We start from the raw sequence: 16,709 nt of genomic DNA on the forward strand, positions 1-16,709 counted from the left end.
AGCACAGCATAACAAGTGTTCAGTAATTACTTGGATGACTCCTCAGCCTCTTCTGTTCTGCCAAAACTGGAGGCTGTGGCATCATGTGCAGTGCCTTTCATTGTTTTCCCATGATGTTGCATCGCCAAATGTCATGTATTTTCCACAACAAGATACATGTAATTTGGGAGATAGCTCTGCTGGGAGTGCATAGTGGAAATAATTACGCAGCTGCGCAGGACAGGAAAAGGACTCTTAATAGTGTGCGTATGTGACCCCAGTTGCAGTTCATAAATAGATAACTAGTGCAGACTATTCAGAATGGACTTGGTAGCACATAAAATTATACCATCTCCCTTTATGGTGTCTTTTTTCTTTAATTGTCAGCATGAGATTACTGTGACAAATATTCCAAGTGGGTTTCATTGTTTCTCATCTCCTGCATATTTGTATGATATTGATAATCTGAATTTATTGTAAGATTATCAATGTAATTGTTTTCATTTCACCCTTATGTTCTATTTGGGATCATGGAGACGCTATACAGAACAGCTCATCACCTTGATATTTAATGAGTTTTCCTAATTTTATAAAAATTTCTTATGGACATGATTTTGAATCACTGCAGAAAATGATATTTTAATATAGGCCTATTGTTTGGGGTCTCAGAGTCTCAAAACATGACTAAATACAATATATTTTCATATGCTCTCAATCTGTGATTGGTATTGACAGTAATTTTTACACAACAAATAATTTACATTTTTCTTATTGGAGTTTTATAACACAGACCTCTCTGCGGTCTAACTGACCCAAAACATTAATAATGTCACTGTGTAGGATAACATACAGTTCATTTATTTATCTCTTAATGACTTTTTTGGCAAACAAAATGTATATATAGTATATGTGTTCATGCATAACCCATATAACATACAAAACATGCAATATCTCCTTATTTAGTGCAAAAACAATGCTTACTGTCATTTCTGTGTTTTGTGTCAAAGGGATGTGTTACCACTTCAATAATTTATATATTGGGTTTAATGAGGTCGGGAAAAAAGAGCAAACAAAGAGGAAGTACAGCTAATCTCAAATAAACATACGGGTTAAGGCTGGTTTTCACATCTTGCCTGCAGCAGCTGTTTTGTTCCTCAATAAATAGGTGTGGATGCTGCGCGCAACACCTCAGACCACGTGACCGAGCGCACAAAGCAGAGCCATATAACCGCCCGCTCCCACAAACACACACACTCCACCCGCTGCCTGTCTTTACTGTATTTGATATTGACAGTATCTGGGAAGCCAACACGGGATAATTCCCCCGACAAAACACCAAAACAACTATTGTGATTTCACTCTAGCCTCCAGTTTTTTTCCCCCCCTTTTTTTGAGAGTTGCTGTAACTGTTGATTGATGAGGAGAGTGACGACAGACTGGTTTACTCCCAGTTTAGTATTTTGCGTCATGGAGCGGGGTTGTTTGTGCTGAGAAAATCAAGGTACGTTTTTGCTTTTATTTTATTTTTCCAATATATTTTATTTTATCTTCGTAATATTTGTATTTCTATTTTAATTTTTGTGTTTTATGAATTTATTTATTCGTAGCTGATTTGCGTATAATGGTCCAAACAGCGCCTAAAGCTTTGATTCAAACAGGCTTGCCTACAGAGACATCATGAAAGATTATAGTCTCTCAAACTTAAACGTCAAGTCATGTTTTCTCTACAAAAAAAATATCGTATTCCAAAACCTTCATGTAAACTTAACTGTTAATAATTAATGTCATCATTACTGGCATTAAAATGGAAATGGTTCATTGGACAGATATGTGCACTCTTTGTCTTTTTTTCCTCCCTTGATACCTCATTAATCCAATGATTATTGAAAAAAAAAACAGCTTAATGCTTAATGACCTCCTTTAATTAATAAGAAAGCCTGGCTGTCCTACATACTTAATGCAATGATTTCCCCTGAGGCAGGACAGGTTTGTCATCAACTGTTCAGTTTCCCACTATTGTCTGGGATGCATCTGCTATGGAGTCAGCTGGCTGATGCACAAATTCCCCAAATATCTCCCGGCAAAACATTCACATTGATAAATATAGATGTTGAGATATTAATCTTTTCTCTGGTTACTTCATGCATTCAGATATTCATTTAACTATTTATATTTGTTCATTTTTGAGTAACGTATCGCATTTTTTGTGGAAAAAAAAATGTTTTTTTTTTCTTTTAGATGTCCTTGTGCATGGATCTTATGCTGTTACACCACACACCTCTCCTCTGAGTGTCTCTGCAGCCACTACCCAGCCATGAGGTTGCACAGTATAGCAGGCACCACAATGAGCACGCTAACAACAGGTGTCCAGTATCTCGGCTCCAACGACGCCAGTTATGATGACCCCTCCGTTGACTCAAGCCTTATCAAGAACGGGTTCCACTTTGAAAAACCTTACTCTGGCTCCATTAGTAACTCATTCCCTGGACTCATTCCTGGAAATAAGGAGGTCATTTACAGTGGCCTTGCTCCCATTTTCCCCACTAACATATCAGACTTTCTGCTGGGTAATGGGACTTCTGTGGAGAACCGAGGGGCGGCACAGTGCGGGGAGGACCTTGTGGACAACATGGAGTGTTTTATGATTCTGACTCCTGGTCAGCAGCTCGCAGTTGCTATCTTGGCACTCACTCTGGGGACATTCACAGTGCTGGAGAACCTCATGGTGTTGTGTGTGATCCTGCACTCACAGACACTCCGATCTCGGCCTTCCTACCACTTCATAGGCAGCCTGGCTGTGGCTGATCTGATAGGCAGCATCATTTTTGTCTACAGCTTCCTGGACTTCCACGTGCTCCACAGGAAGGACAGCCCCAATATTTTCCTCTTCAAGCTGGCTGGGGTCATCGCCTCCTTCACTGCCTCTGTGGGCAGTCTGTTCCTCACTGCGATTGACCGCTACATCTCCATCCACAGGCCTATGGCATACAGACGCATTGTCACAAAGACCAAAGCGGTCATCGCCTTCAGTATGATGTGGACCATCTCCATTGTTATCTCATTGCTGCCACTGCTGGGCTGGAACTGCAAGCGTCTCAACTCTGTCTGCTCGGACATTTTCCCTCTAATCGACCAGAAGTACCTGATGTTCTGGATCGGGATGACGAGTATTTTGGTCCTGTTCATTATCTATGCCTACATATTCATTCTCTGGAAGTCCCACCACCACGCTGTCCGCATGCTGAGCCGCACTTCCCAGAGGAGTGTGATTGTCTACACAGCAGAGGGCACCAAAGTTCAGACAGTGAGGCCTGAGCAGGCCCGGATGGACCTGCGTCTGGCCAAGACCCTAGTTCTGATCCTGGTGGCCCTCATCATCTGCTGGGGCCCGCTTTTAGCCATCATGGTTTACGACCTCTTTGGGAAGGTGAATGACTTCATCAAGACTGTGTTTGCCTTTTGCAGCATGCTTTGCCTGCTCAACTCCACCGTGAACCCTGTGATCTACGCCATGAGGAGCAAGGACCTGCGCAGGGCCTTCCTCAACATCTGCCACATGTGCCGGGGAGCGACGCAGTCGCTGGACAGCAGCGGTGAGAGTGACTGGAATAGCAGGAGTGTGAGAGGCACACCAGGCGCGGCGGGGAAAGATGGAGCCGGCTGTGGAAAGACGAGAGTAAAAGTTGCCCAGGTTACAGTTTCTGGAGTGACTGAGACTTCTACACCAGACCCCGTCTAAAAGACAGGCTGCCCTGCTCTGGTACAACTGTGAAGTAAATATTTTGTAGAATAGTCCTGACCCTCGTAGTGCACTGCTCTGTGACTGTGAAATGTGCCAAAAGATAACTTAGATACAGACAACACAAACAATTTTAGTTGTTTTAAAGCTGAAATCTGTAATATTGATATATTATTATACCCCTCTGTATGGTGAAGTGTGATGAAACTCTAAAAACTGTGAATTTTATGGGTTTACTCTTGTTGCACATGTCTGATTCACAGTGCCAATTTTGGCAAATTTCTTAACAAATATAATAATATACACTATGTCATCTTTGCTGTTGTTTGAATAAGCAGAAAGTTACAGATTTCAGCTTTAATGTGGAAAAAAGGTGGCATTCTCTGTTTTTTCTCACATTACATCATAGCAATATTGTGGCAGTAATGCAAGTGAAACTGTGTCTACTTTCATGCAAAATGTCCGTCCTGAGTGACAGCGCACTGCTTGTAAGTAGCATCTCATCAGTGATTTGAAATCACCTATTGATGATTTTGTAAGACCATGATATTGTGAAGTTTGGCATTTCAATGTTATTGAACTTGAATTTATTTATTGTATATTTTTAACATGTATTTTGCAAAACAAAATGGTGAGTCATATGTTGAATTTTGAATGTCTTTTCAATCACATCAAGACTTCTGTAGTTTGTAGTAACCTGGGAATGTTACATGTGCTTATAAAACAGTTACAGCGTTTTGTGAGAAGCTACACTGCCAGATTCCTGTGAAGCTTCCATTCTGCCATGTTGTCCCATAACAGTGTGTGTAAGCAGTGACATGAGTTCAATAAATTTATGAAATTTGTCTATTTTTATCATAAACTTGTCAACATACCTGGTGATCTTTTTTTCAATAAAACTATGAAATGTCAGCAATCCAGTGCATCTGCAGTTATGGCTTATTTACTGAACTTGATATACACATATACATATATACACATTTATCATGGGACCCTTAGCGGGTCAATAAACCACTGATCTAGATCGAAGGAAAGTTTTACTGCGTTTTTTGTGTAATACTGCCCTCCTGTGGAGACAAAAAACACTGTCTCTATTTCACGTGGCTTGATCACCAATAATTCAGAATCAGAGACAGGTTTCTTCACCAAGTAGCAAGTACAAGGAATTCAATGTGGTCCAAATGTAAAAAAAAAAAAAAAAATTAAAATAAAAAAACATGAACATTAAACAACAAACATAAACACAAACATAACAGTGTAAAAAAGTGACAGTAATTTACATTTCTGTGTAGTGGGGTGGACTATGTGCATGCATATTGATATGATAAAAACTGCGTGTGCAAAAAAAGCAGAATATAAACAGAAGTATAAATACCAATGTAGATATAAATATAATTTGAGTGTAAATAAATTATGTGGATATATACTGTATGTACTGTACAATATCTATATACATCTACACAGTGCAGGACAGATAAAGGCACAGTATACACAACATGAATTAGAATGAAAAATAATAACAATAAAAATAATAATTAAAATAACAATAATAATAATACATTTAATTTGCACCGCACTTTTCATTCATAGTAAAACTCAGTGCTACAGTATTAACATAAACAATACAACATAAATGGAGTTGTAGCTCATCAAATACTATAATTAGGTTTTAGTGTAACCAAATTTAATTAAAAACGCGAATTTAGAGCGCTTTAGTGACGTTGTGGACCTTTCATCTACAGCCTTTCACTACATAACCCAACATGCACTGCAGTGCGTTTCACACGTGACGTCAGGAGCCGGAGAAGCCGACAGCTTCATATCAAAAACAAGCAGCTAAGTTGCGTTAGCTAGCTCCCCTATCTAACGGCAGACAGTTGGCCCACAGCTGGCTGATCGGCACCTCAACTTTTGGGAAGCAACTTTTACAACAACTGAAGTTGTTAAACGCAGTTTGACAGGCCAACGTCTCCCCCAAAGGTAAGACAGCTTTATTCAAATGTACACAAGAGCGTATTGTCCTACCAGTGGTAGCCAAAGCTAACGTTAGCTTTGTTTTCTTTTTGATTATTGGCTAGCCAGCACAGCTAACGTTAGCTTTGCTAGCAAATATTTAAAGCCTCAGCTGCGCAATATGCTTAGCATGTTTTCCTTAGCGAAGGAAACTGGTTTTAGCAGAGCAATTCACGCTAGAATGAGCGAGCTGTGTTAAAGAATAGCCACAGTTAGCGGTTATGAAAAATAACTGATGTTATCGCCTCATTATTGTCTTGTTTCGGCATTTTACACCCCCCACCCCCTCTCTTTAACAAACTGAAGTCATGGCGTGTGGAGCCACCCTGAAGAGGACCATGGATTTCGATCCGCTGATGAGTCCTACTTCCCCCAAAAGACGGAGATGCATCCCCGTGTCCCCATCGTCCTCATCCTCATCCCCCAGGAAGTACCTCAGCATGGAGCCCTCGCCATTTGGGGAATCGTCGTCGAGACTCAGTGCAGGTAATGTTACTAATGTTGGCCTGCTTGGTGACCAGCCAGCGACTTGAGAGGCATTAGCAACATGTTGAGCCACGCTTAAACGATGCTTTCAGATTAGAAAGTTTCTCCCTAAACGTGACAGCTGTTATTTCTTGAATGACTGACTTTATTTTCTGTCTTTTGTCCCTCCAGAACAAATCCTCAACAGCATCAAGCAGGAGTACAAACGCATTCAAAAGAGGAAGCATCTAGATGGAGGCTACCAACAGTCAGAGTGCTGCTATTCTCCAGAGTCCCCATCCCAGTCGTCTACTATGAATGTTTCCAACATGCCAGGTTGGTGAAGGAAAATAAGCACATTTATCAGAAATACCACATATATAAAGATCCTGACAACATTTCTGTTTGATTTACACAGGGGCGTCTTCTGGAGGCGTTTCTCCAACTAGGAAAGAACAGCCATTATTCACCCTCAGACAAGTTGGAATGATCTGTGAACGCCTGCTGAAAGAAAGGGAAGAGAAGGTGCGGGAGGAATATGAGGAGACCATGACTTCAAAATTGGCAGGTTGGTTGCAGGAGATGCCATGACTCACAAAACATATCTGATGCGTCAAGGAAGTCAACCAGGTCCAATCACATAGTCGGTTAATAAATTAAGCATGTTTTAGTGTCTCACACATTAGTTCAGGGTGTAAATAATGATTATGATGAAGAAAATTAGTAACAGGAGCACTTCTGCTATGACCTATACAAACTGGTGCTGTTGAAGGTTTTATATTTGAAGTCAGAAATGATTGCTATACTAAATTCATGATTTACTGTATAGAAAATATGAGGTTATGAAAGGCCAGATTAAAGTATTACCATTTAATAAAACTTATTAAATGGTAATACTAGCTGTCCAAAACCAAAAGCTATTAAACAAAATTTTCTCTAATGTGCACATTTGTGTTGCTGTGACAAGCAAATAACTTTTCATCTATCAGAATTGCCTTGTTTAAAAACCTAGTTGATTAATTGAGCAGCTACTTCAGCACTAATAGGCATTAATGCAATTCTGTTATGTGGTAGTGAATGAAGTCAGCAGGAGAAATGGTTGTTCCAAGATTGGCTTTGTGTTTTGCTTCACAAAGCCAGATTTGAATATGGAAACATTAATAGACAATAGTGGTTTGAAGAGGACACCCTGGGAAAATGAAAAGAGTAATTTAAATAATGCATACAGTCTGAAAGGCTTTAGCAGTGCTAATTTTTTATATCCTCTACATTTCAGAACAATATGACACCTTTGTGAAGTTCACACACGATCAGCTAATGCGACGATTCGGGGAGCAACCTGCAAGCTGTGAGTTTTTCTTCGGTTTTATCTTTAAATTCTCTCCACATTCCTGCCTCGCTGGCATACTGTATGCGAGAAAGTCCTGGATCTCGCTTTGAGCTCCGCCTTTGAAGTTTAAAGTTACAAGTCTGGTTTGTGAATTTATTTCATCTTCTTCTCCTCCAGATGTTTCCTGAGTGTGGCACCGAATCTTTGCAAGACGGCCTTCTCTTGCTGCAAGCTATCATGTGTTATCTCAAGAACGAGAAATAAAAATGCTCATCATTGTAAGAGATTCAGTTTAGCTAGTTTAAATGAAACTTTTCTTACTGTGCCATATTTCTGTCTTTGGGCAAAGGTTTATATGAAGCTGTTGTCAGTTGTTACCACTCTGTTGTAAGCAACTAGGTGCTTCCTAATGTAAATGAATGGACCCTATCTCTACCAGTGGCCTATGTTCCTCCTGCTGTACGTGTATCTACAGTTATCTCACTTTTGTAACGATTCCCAGCATTCCAGGCTTTGTCGCTCGTTTCTGTTTGTTACATGTAAATATAATACAGCAGCGTAGACTTTTACATGAGGTTTGCTGGTCAATCTGAAAGGAAGTGGAAGACACGAGTTGAACAGAGAGAATATGTTTGCAGTTTGTCCTCTTCTGTTCACTGCTTTTTCAATTGAGCATTAAGTGGGCTAATTTGATTTTTTTTTTTTTTTTTTTTTTTCTCCTCTCCCTACCAGTGTTTTATTTATTTTGATTTTGTTTTGTTTTGCTGGTATCACTTTGAAACCAATGTACTTATTGGAAAAACAATAAAAAATCTTTTAAGAGTTCAACTTTTTTTAATGCATGATAGATGTTTCTATATTACTGGTATGTTTGAGGGAATTTCTTTTTAAAATGTTGCCAATTACACCAAGACAGTCTAATCTTTTTAAAAGATTGGACTGTCTTGGTGTAATTGGCATTGTATGATATTACATTGTATGATTGTTGTTTACATTTAAAATTGCCACCTATTCAGGAGGCTTTTCCTAAAAATGGAACATGATTACCTTAAATCCAACTTAAACTATAATCAAAGAGACTAAAAGATGTATCGGCTCATCTTTAAATGAACTGTATAGTAGGTATCTGTGTTTGAGTTGTGCTTTCAGTATAGTAACATGCTAGCTTAGTGATGCGTTTATAACACACCAACACATTTGTTTGGAACAGTCATTGTACTATATTATAAACAAAGGTACGATATTCTTCTATATACACAAGTATGACTAAAAACAAATATGCACAACACTGATTATCAGATACTAACCACATAACTTTTATTAGAGTGAAAAGAAAATACAAAACATAAATCTAAGTCACAAAGTTGACAGGTGTTGAAATGAAAGGCGACAGTATCCACAGATGTACAAAGTTATTTATTTTTGACAGTTCGGTCAGCAGCCTCCCCAAGTGAGTCGAGCCACGTGGTCCGTCTTCTGCTTGGTGGACTTGATGAAGCCCAGAAATTCCAGCTCTGACACAGCCCGGATGAAACGTGCACTGGAGAACGGCTAAGGAACACTGTTTCTTTAACTCTGATTAAAACAAAAACTATTTGCTTGTTGCCAGAGAAAACACATGGAATATAGTTTCTGCTCTCAAAGGTAATCACAGTCACTGTCTTAATGTTACAGTTACTTCCAGACGTCCTTTCAATCAGATTAAGATCTTCTGACTTTATTGTAATTCTGATCTACAGTTATCTGGAAATGACCTGCACAGATAAACCTCAAATATGTACTAACATGAGATAAGAACCACGCTCATAGATAAAAGTTATGGAAGGATACTGTTTGACCTCATCCACTTTCCCATATTGGTCAGAATCTGGACTGTTGCCCTCAGCTGCAGAAACCACGATGGAATAGGCCTGTAAAATAAATTATCATTCATGTCAGTATCCAGTCCATTCTGGGCCAATATTTAATCCACAGATCAATAACGTGACACATTGATCCAAGAAATCAATAGACTCTAAACAAACGCACTTCAAATCAATAAAGTTTTTAAGCCAAAGTTGAAAGATGTTATTGTTACGAGTTTAAAAAAAAAAGGAACGCTATGTAAACATCATCCTGTTGACCTGATTAAAATACAGGAAATGAGCCTTGTATCAAATGACTCATTGTAAACTCACTTCAAGCCAGTCGTAGAGGTTGATCAGCCTGCCACACTCCAGATGGAGTTTGTATGTGATGCAAATATCAGGAGCAGCACTGGAGACGGTCCCATCTTCAGTCTTTAAGCTGTCGTTCTGAAAGAAAAGTGATTCACACGTTGTTATTCGTTTCAATGAACATATCTCACACACATTTCTTAAGATAACAGCATTTATAAAACTCAGTTTACTCTCCGTTCCTCCTCTTGCTACACGCTTGATAAGTTGACGCAGATGTACCTGAAGGAAATAGTAGGGATTGCTGAGTGCGGCCTGAATGGAGGTGCGAGGTGTAGCGTTGAGGTGGCGTCTCACAGAGGCAGAGGAACTGTAATAGCACACTTCGTTCAGCGTCTGAGACTCGGGGGGAGAGAGGTGACTCCTGGGTGGGATGGAAAAGTACATTTTTATGTTATTACTTTGTATTAAATTGCTGTATCACACTTTAAATGACAAGCAGAAGGAAATCTGTCTCACGTCACTAAGCTGTCGATGAACTCGATGGCTTCGTTTCGTAGAATCTCAAACGGACTCAGTTTCTTGGCTCTCCGAGACTCGTTCATCTCCAGCAGGGTCTAGAATCAGGAGGATAATCAGACAGTTTATGTGTTTGAGTATTACAACACATCGGTGAAGTGGAGAATCTCTTAGATGTACTGGAGAGAGCTACCTTCTGCAGCTGAAACAGATCGGTTTTCTTTTGAAGGTCTTTCACTGGAGAGGTGATAATGTCTTCAGCACTGGGGGCGACTTCAGTGGCGGATGCTGTTAGACAAAAGACAAGAATTACTAGCAGAGATGGTAGAGGACACTATTCCCAGGGTCAGCATAAAAAGGAGGAAAAAGTAAGAATTTATGTATAAACAAAGAATGCTCAACTTTTCACTACTTACTGTCCAACTGCTTCAATTTGGTGAGCAGGTCTTCCAGCTGGACATGAGCGCTCTTCATCCTCTTTGACTTGACAGGCTGCAGGATCTCTGCACACCTCTGGAGCAAAGTGATCAGCTCGTCTTTAGCCAGCATCCTGCAGAAGAGGTTTACAACTGAGAGGTAGAATAGAAGCTCAAGTGTCTAACATCAAACTGAGTTGTTGTTGGACTAATTTCTGATTTGTCCAGGAGGATCCCTGCATGGTAAAAACCCAGTGTCAATTTTTTATTGTATATTAATGTATATTTTGGCCACCAGGATGTGCAATGATCCCCAAATAGCCCTCAATGTGTCACCATCTGGTGGCAAAATGTGTGAATAATGTTAGCTGAGGCACATACACAGTTGAGACGTTTAAACAGTTGGCTTTGATTTAAGTGGCAACAATTTTACTAATTTAGTACATTTTAATACTGATTATGTCATCCATGTGTTGGCATAGAGGTTAATCATCCAGGCTTACTTCAGAAGCTTCAAGGCCGACAGATAATCCTCATTCTCCCATACGTTATTCTCCAGACATATTAAATGGAGCTCCCTGATCTGCAACACACAGATAAGTCAGATTTACATCAAAGCAATAAAAGAAAGTGTGACTAACAACCACAAGAGCTCATTTCCCACATTTTTTATTGTTCAGACAAAAACCAGCTAGTTCTTGCCTGTTTTCCCAGGGGGTACCGAGGTAATGATGAGGTCAGAGTGTGGAGACACCTCAGGACCGGATAATAGTTCTTGTGGTATTTGCGAAGGTCTTTTATCAGCCTCTGACACACCTCCTGAAAACAGACAAAACAGAGAATGAAATCTTTTGCTCAAAAAGCTCAAATATTAGATTCTGTCTAGATATGTGCCCTTTTAGTGGCCGGTGCCTCAGGTGTAGAGATAAAACAAAAGAATGTACCTTTAAATGAGTGTCATTCTTCAACAGGTTCACCTGTTCTTGAGATTCTTGCTTCTCTACATACCTGGGGGAAAGAAAGACACAGGTTAAAAAGACTTGGTTTTACATTTGAAAAAAAAGAAAAGCTGCTAAAATCTAAAACTAAAAGTTACCTGTGTGTTTACTAGCAGCCAAATCGAGCAACATTTACATGGTTTGTTATAAATATATAGTTATAAGTTATAAATATGAAGTAAGACAATGCACACAGGTAAAAACTAAATATTATGTATGTGTGCACCTCCTGAATGATGGCAGCTGCCTGATCCTCTCTAAGTCACTGTGGCTGAGCTGCATCACGTTAAGCAGAGCCTCCTTCTTCTTACAGCACAGGACACTAAGAGGCTGGGAGTGAAAGTGCTCCAGCAGGGCCAGCTGCACAGAGACAGAGCAGAAATGCTATCAAACACATATCTGAACACAATCTTCAGACAAGGAGACGGGACAAACACGGGGTGGACTGATAAGACACACGACATATAAAGCTTGTAGAAGCCACTCTGTACCTGCACACCCTTGATGAAGTTTCTCACTGAGAAATCGTGGTAGAGGAAGATGCTGATCAGCACCTGCATCACCTTACCATTGAGCTTAAAGGGGAACTGAGGTGTCAGGATCAACTGGAGACACAAGTAACACAAAAAAATACAATAAGATTAATGGGATTCTATTTAAAACACAATCCAATAGCTTAGCAATAAATCTGATAACAAAAAGCTTGATGCTTGTTTGTATCCTTTAATTTTAAGTGCATACCAGGGGACAAAATTATCAATTATAACTTATAGAAGATTGGCTATAAAGTAAACAAGACAATCTGATATCTGACAAATTAAACAAGATTACAATGATAAATGTGATCTTGCAAGTTCATGTGTGTGTCAGAGTGAAAGTACCTTGTCTATGACTGTGGCCAAGTGCTGGGTGCAGGACAGAGACTGGAAGAGCTCTATGCACAGCAGGGAGGACACAGAGTGGGGCAGCATGTGTTGGATGGTGCTGGGTGATGTGGCGATACCGAAGATGAACATCAACGGAACACGTTCAATGTAGCGGCTGTGAAATAAGAAACATGTTCATACAGTTAAGAGAATAGCATCCAAATAAACCTGGACATGCACTACTAACAAAAAGTTTTATATCGCTTGGTTTAAAGACTTAAAAGCTATTGTACACAAATATTCCCAGTTTACCACCTGTAAAGAAATCTTTGTTATCATTTGGCCGAACAACCAACGTAAATAAAATCTGTTAGTGCTGGCATAACCTTCCTGTGAAAAAGATTTAACAGCGTCAGAGCTTTCAGGCTTTCTATTTTTTGTATATTGATTGAAAACAACAACAAAAACTACATAATCAATGTCAGAATTATCAGAAATGTAGCTGGAGATGCATCTAACGATTATTTTCAATATCAATTAGTCTGTTTATTTTCTCAATTAACTGATTATTCGTTTGTTCTATAAAACAACAGAAAACAGCGAAAAGCGTCCACAAAAATTTCATAGAGCATACAGTAGCATCATTAAATGTCTTGTTCTGTCCAATAAACTGCCCAAAACACAAAAATATTCCATTTGCCATCTTGTTAGACCAAGAAAAGTAGCAAATTATCACATTTAAGGGCCTGGAACCATCAAATCTTTGGCGTTTTTGTTTAAAAAATTACCTAAAAGATGAATGAATTTTCTTTCGATCGACCAATCGTTGCAGCTCTAAATGTAGCTATTTAGACCAGATATTTCTAACATGAACATTAGTAGGTCATTAGGAATATGGCAACAGCTTAACTGTTAAATGCAGAGTTCCCTGTTACCTGCAGATGAGTATGAAGTCTTGAAGAACTCTTGGGTTGAAAGCCTCCAAATCTTTGAAAATAATTACGACGGGAGGCTGCTGTTGCTCGTCGCTGTCTGGAGAACTACGTTTTTTTCCAGGAGTGTTGGCTTTCTGTAACACGAGAGGAAAAGACGACGTTTAAGCACCTTGAGCTAATCAAACGTTTTTATACTCCTCATGTACAACCTGTGCTTTATGGTCCCACCTTTGTTTTTGTATTGTACCAATCACAGAGTGTGCTCAGGGAGCAATGCACGCTCTTGTGGAGTGGAGTGCTCGTCTGCTCAGCTTCCTCCTCATCCTCATCATCAACAGCCACAACGGTATCCATCAACCTCTCCAAGACCCTCTTCATCAAATGCTTCAAAGCTGAAATGATAAAGCAGACCTACTGTATACACTCTTGAAAGCTCAAACAGTAACACTGGTACAAACTAATTCCAGTACTCCAAGACAAAAATGTTTTTACTCTCCTACCTCCACACTCTTTGGCCTGTACGGAGGCTACATGAGGAGTGACAGACTGCTGCAGCAGGTCAGACAGGCTCTGGAAGGTCATGTCATGGTCTGGGACATTCACACCTATGGAGAATAACAAATGAAAAGCAGACAAAATGTATGTCTCTATTAAAATGAAGGTTAAAATAAAACCTGAAATGCACAGCACAGCACTGATTATATTAAAGAATTTTGAATGTTACTGTCTCATCACCAGCATACCAAGTATGAGAGCTGCTGTAGGGATCTCGCTGGCCCTCATTTGAGATGTCCAGTCACTGTGTTGGCGAGTGGAAGAGCACTTCCTGGTGAAGTCCAGCAGGCTGTCCAGGATTTTCCTGTTGAGTTCATCCTGTAAAACCTTAAAGTCAACAAATAATATTTGCTCAGCTTATGTTTCAGCCAAATTCAAATGTCCACATTGTTTCCTGAGTAATAAGTTCAAAGTAGAGTAACTGTTTGTTTAAATTTTAACATTAAAAGGATAGGTTTACGATTATTCAACTCTGTCTTAAAACAACAGTCAGATGTCCATATGAACACTGAAAGAGGTTTTCCTCGCTGTAATCATTCCTCCTGTTCATACTGGCTATTAAAAGATCTCCTTCAAAGGGCCGAAATCCACAGTGTGTCCACAGAATTATTTTGTGCAAAAATGCATTTAAAAGTTTATCTAAAGCTTATATGATGCTTCAGCAGTCTGAGTTAGTCATATCAAGTGGATATCTGCCACATTTACAGTCTTTTTAGCATCAAAGAATGGCTGAACTTTCATATTAGTTTCAGAAAAACTAAATACATTTTTGCACAAAAGGAGGACTGTGGATTTTGACACAGATCACTTACATTGAAAGTGCTTTATTATTCTATGAATTTTATGAAGTCTAAAACATTTCACATATGAAATTTAATGTTTTTCATGTATAAAAAAATCAGATGATGATGATAATCATTTTCTTAACTGATGTACTTCCATTGCTCAACATGACTGTACAAGCTTCATATAGTTGTGATGAAGTCTTACCTCTGTGTCTGATTTAATTTTGTCCCACAGATCATGACACAGTCTGAATCGTACTTCACTGTTCTCAGCACCTTCACAGCCTTGAGTGAAATAATCCTCTGTGGACAAATGCCAACAAAAATATCTATAAGCTGGGGCAATTAAATCACCTGACAGCTCATTTCTTTAAACTTAACTAACATAAATGAACATAACTTAACGCACCCAAACCGAGCGAGGTCTTCTTCTTCTTGGCGCTTGGCTTGAAAACAAAACAGCCCTGAAATATAAATTAAGTTACAAACAGTAAGTGTCAGTAAGTACGAAGGTAACGTTAAAGGAAGAAATCTTTCATATGCGGCCGTATGTCAACAAACTAAATTTACCTTTGAAACTGACGAAGTGCTCATCTTAACACTAGTTACATTTAACGGCAGTTTTACGCGTTGAATGACTATGTCAAATATTTCGCTTGAGTCTTGAAAACAAAAAAATATTTATTTAAACTCCTGCTTGCAGCTTGTCTTAGTGTCTATTACTTCGCGCCAGAATGACGTAGACGGAAACGGTTCTTCTTCTTCTCTCGGTTTACTGGTGGGTCGCAAACCAACCTTAAAGGTGCATACCGCCACCTACTGGATTTAAACTCAAATATCCGCTGACTAAATAAAATAATAATGACCTCTTCCCACCCATTTCCCACTCTGCTATAACTTCTCCGTTTTTCAGGTGTTTGAGAGAATCTAAAAGCTTCTCTCATCAGCTGCTGGACACCTTCTCCAGAAACTCCCACAACTTCCAGAAATCCCCTTCTCTTGCTGCATCTACAATTATGTTTTCTCAGATTTTCTTTCTACTCCAGCAGTACAGTTAATTATCCTACCACTACCCAAAAAGGCCTGGAAAGGGTTGTGTTCAAGGAAGTTTTCTTCAAGCTGAAAAAAAGTTTCTATTAAACTTATTCATAGATTTTATCCAGCTAAGATATATATATATATATATTTTTTTTTAAAAAATATATTAATATCAGTTGCACATTTTGTGTGGCCTTTTTGTGAGACTCTTTTGGAATAACATGTGTATCTTTATCAACAGTCATGCTGATGAACATCTTATATTATTTTGGAAACATGTACTGTTTGGAAAACTAGAAGATGACTGTAAATTGAATTATCAGCTATATAATACAAATCTTTTCATTCTATTTGGCAAATTTCATATTCATAAAAGCAAATTTACAGGAAAAAGCAGAACTTCTTGGTTTTTTACAAAGGAAGTCAAAGAGTACATTGATTCAGTTAGTTTTTCCTCTAATCCAAAGCCTGTCAAAACTATGAATACCTGTTTTTTGTTTAAAGTCTTTATATGAACTGTAACTCCCCCTAACTCAGAATTTTTTTTTTTCTTCTGCAAACGGCAAGATGAATATTTTTATATTTTGTGAATGATGATTTTGTTGAAGAATAAAATTGTAATTGTTTTATATGTCAAGAAAGAAAGAAAAAAACAGCAGTATTACACATCCATGATGTATGAGTTGAGGCCATTTTCAGTCAGTTTTAGCTAACAGCTACTGTTCATCCATGTTTGTAAAGTTCAGTTATCAGGCCTAATAAAATCTACTGATGCCATAATGTCATAACCAAAATTAAAATGCCAAATGTGTTCTTTTTGGGTTCATTTAGTTTAACTCTATTTGTCTCTGCAGTGATTGTAGTGGATTTTTTTAAAACACTGCTGTTCTTGAACACACCCTGGTTTCCCCTGCT

General features: G+C 38.8%; 3 protein-coding genes across 3 annotated transcripts; 2 read left to right on the forward strand and 1 right to left on the reverse strand.

Moving 5' to 3' along the window:
* Positions 1 to 781: 781 nt before the first annotated feature.
* On the forward strand, positions 782 to 5,053 carry LOC137200234 (cannabinoid receptor type 1B-like). The gene is made up of 2 exons (XM_067614885.1): positions 782 to 1,480; positions 2,218 to 5,053. Exon 2 carries the CDS (start codon positions 2,294 to 2,296, stop codon positions 3,716 to 3,718), a length of 1,425 nt encoding a protein of 474 aa, XP_067470986.1. The 5' UTR covers positions 782 to 1,480; positions 2,218 to 2,293; the 3' UTR covers positions 3,719 to 5,053.
* Positions 5,054 to 5,505: 452 nt separating this feature from the next.
* On the forward strand, positions 5,506 to 8,354 carry LOC137199896 (akirin-2-like). Its single transcript, XM_067614500.1, has 6 exons — positions 5,506 to 5,698; positions 6,038 to 6,217; positions 6,389 to 6,532; positions 6,615 to 6,764; positions 7,473 to 7,544; positions 7,704 to 8,354. Exons 2-6 carry the CDS (start codon positions 6,040 to 6,042, stop codon positions 7,712 to 7,714), a joined length of 555 nt encoding a protein of 184 aa, XP_067470601.1. The 5' UTR covers positions 5,506 to 5,698; positions 6,038 to 6,039; the 3' UTR covers positions 7,715 to 8,354.
* Positions 8,355 to 8,818: 464 nt separating this feature from the next.
* On the reverse strand, positions 8,819 to 15,525 carry orc3 (origin recognition complex, subunit 3). The gene is made up of 20 exons (XM_067614597.1): positions 15,327 to 15,525; positions 15,166 to 15,220; positions 14,962 to 15,059; positions 14,160 to 14,298; positions 13,917 to 14,021; positions 13,645 to 13,808; positions 13,417 to 13,550; positions 12,497 to 12,656; positions 12,107 to 12,220; positions 11,842 to 11,975; positions 11,562 to 11,625; positions 11,320 to 11,436; positions 11,121 to 11,200; positions 10,618 to 10,751; positions 10,395 to 10,489; positions 10,202 to 10,299; positions 9,965 to 10,106; positions 9,704 to 9,820; positions 9,357 to 9,436; positions 8,819 to 9,066 (listed from the first exon to the last, which is right to left on the reverse strand). The coding sequence occupies exons 1-20, from the start codon at positions 15,348 to 15,350 to the stop codon at positions 8,961 to 8,963; spliced, it is 2,160 nt and encodes a 719-aa protein (XP_067470698.1). The 5' UTR covers positions 15,351 to 15,525; the 3' UTR covers positions 8,819 to 8,960.
* Between the last annotated feature and the right edge of the window lie 1,184 nt (positions 15,526 to 16,709).

The sequence above is a fragment of the Thunnus thynnus genome, chromosome 16 (assembly GCF_963924715.1).
Source record: "Thunnus thynnus chromosome 16, fThuThy2.1, whole genome shotgun sequence".
NCBI classification, from domain to species: domain Eukaryota; kingdom Metazoa; phylum Chordata; class Actinopteri; order Scombriformes; family Scombridae; genus Thunnus; species Thunnus thynnus.

Excerpts from the sequence above, each read along its gene's own strand:
- LOC137200234 (XM_067614885.1), top strand. The coding sequence starts at position 2,294 with ATGAGGTTGCACAGTATAGCAGGCACCACAATGAGCACGCTAACAACA.
- orc3 (XM_067614597.1), bottom strand. The coding sequence starts at position 15,350 with ATGAGCACTTCGTCAGTTTCAAAG. Across the intron at positions 12,221-12,496 it reads TGGCCACAGTCATAGACAAG|TTGATCCTGACACCTCAGTT; the intron begins GTACTTTCACTC and ends TTGTGTCTCCAG. Across the intron at positions 11,976-12,106 it reads ACTTCATCAAGGGTGTGCAG|CTGGCCCTGCTGGAGCACTT; the intron begins GTACAGAGTGGC and ends GTCTCTGTGCAG.
- LOC137199896 (XM_067614500.1), top strand. The coding sequence starts at position 6,040 with ATGGCGTGTGGAGCCACCCTGAAGAGGACCATGGATTTCGATCCGCTG. Across the intron at positions 6,533-6,614 it reads GAATGTTTCCAACATGCCAG|GGGCGTCTTCTGGAGGCGTT; the intron begins GTTGGTGAAGGA and ends TGATTTACACAG. Across the intron at positions 6,765-7,472 it reads CATGACTTCAAAATTGGCAG|AACAATATGACACCTTTGTG; the intron begins GTTGGTTGCAGG and ends TCTACATTTCAG.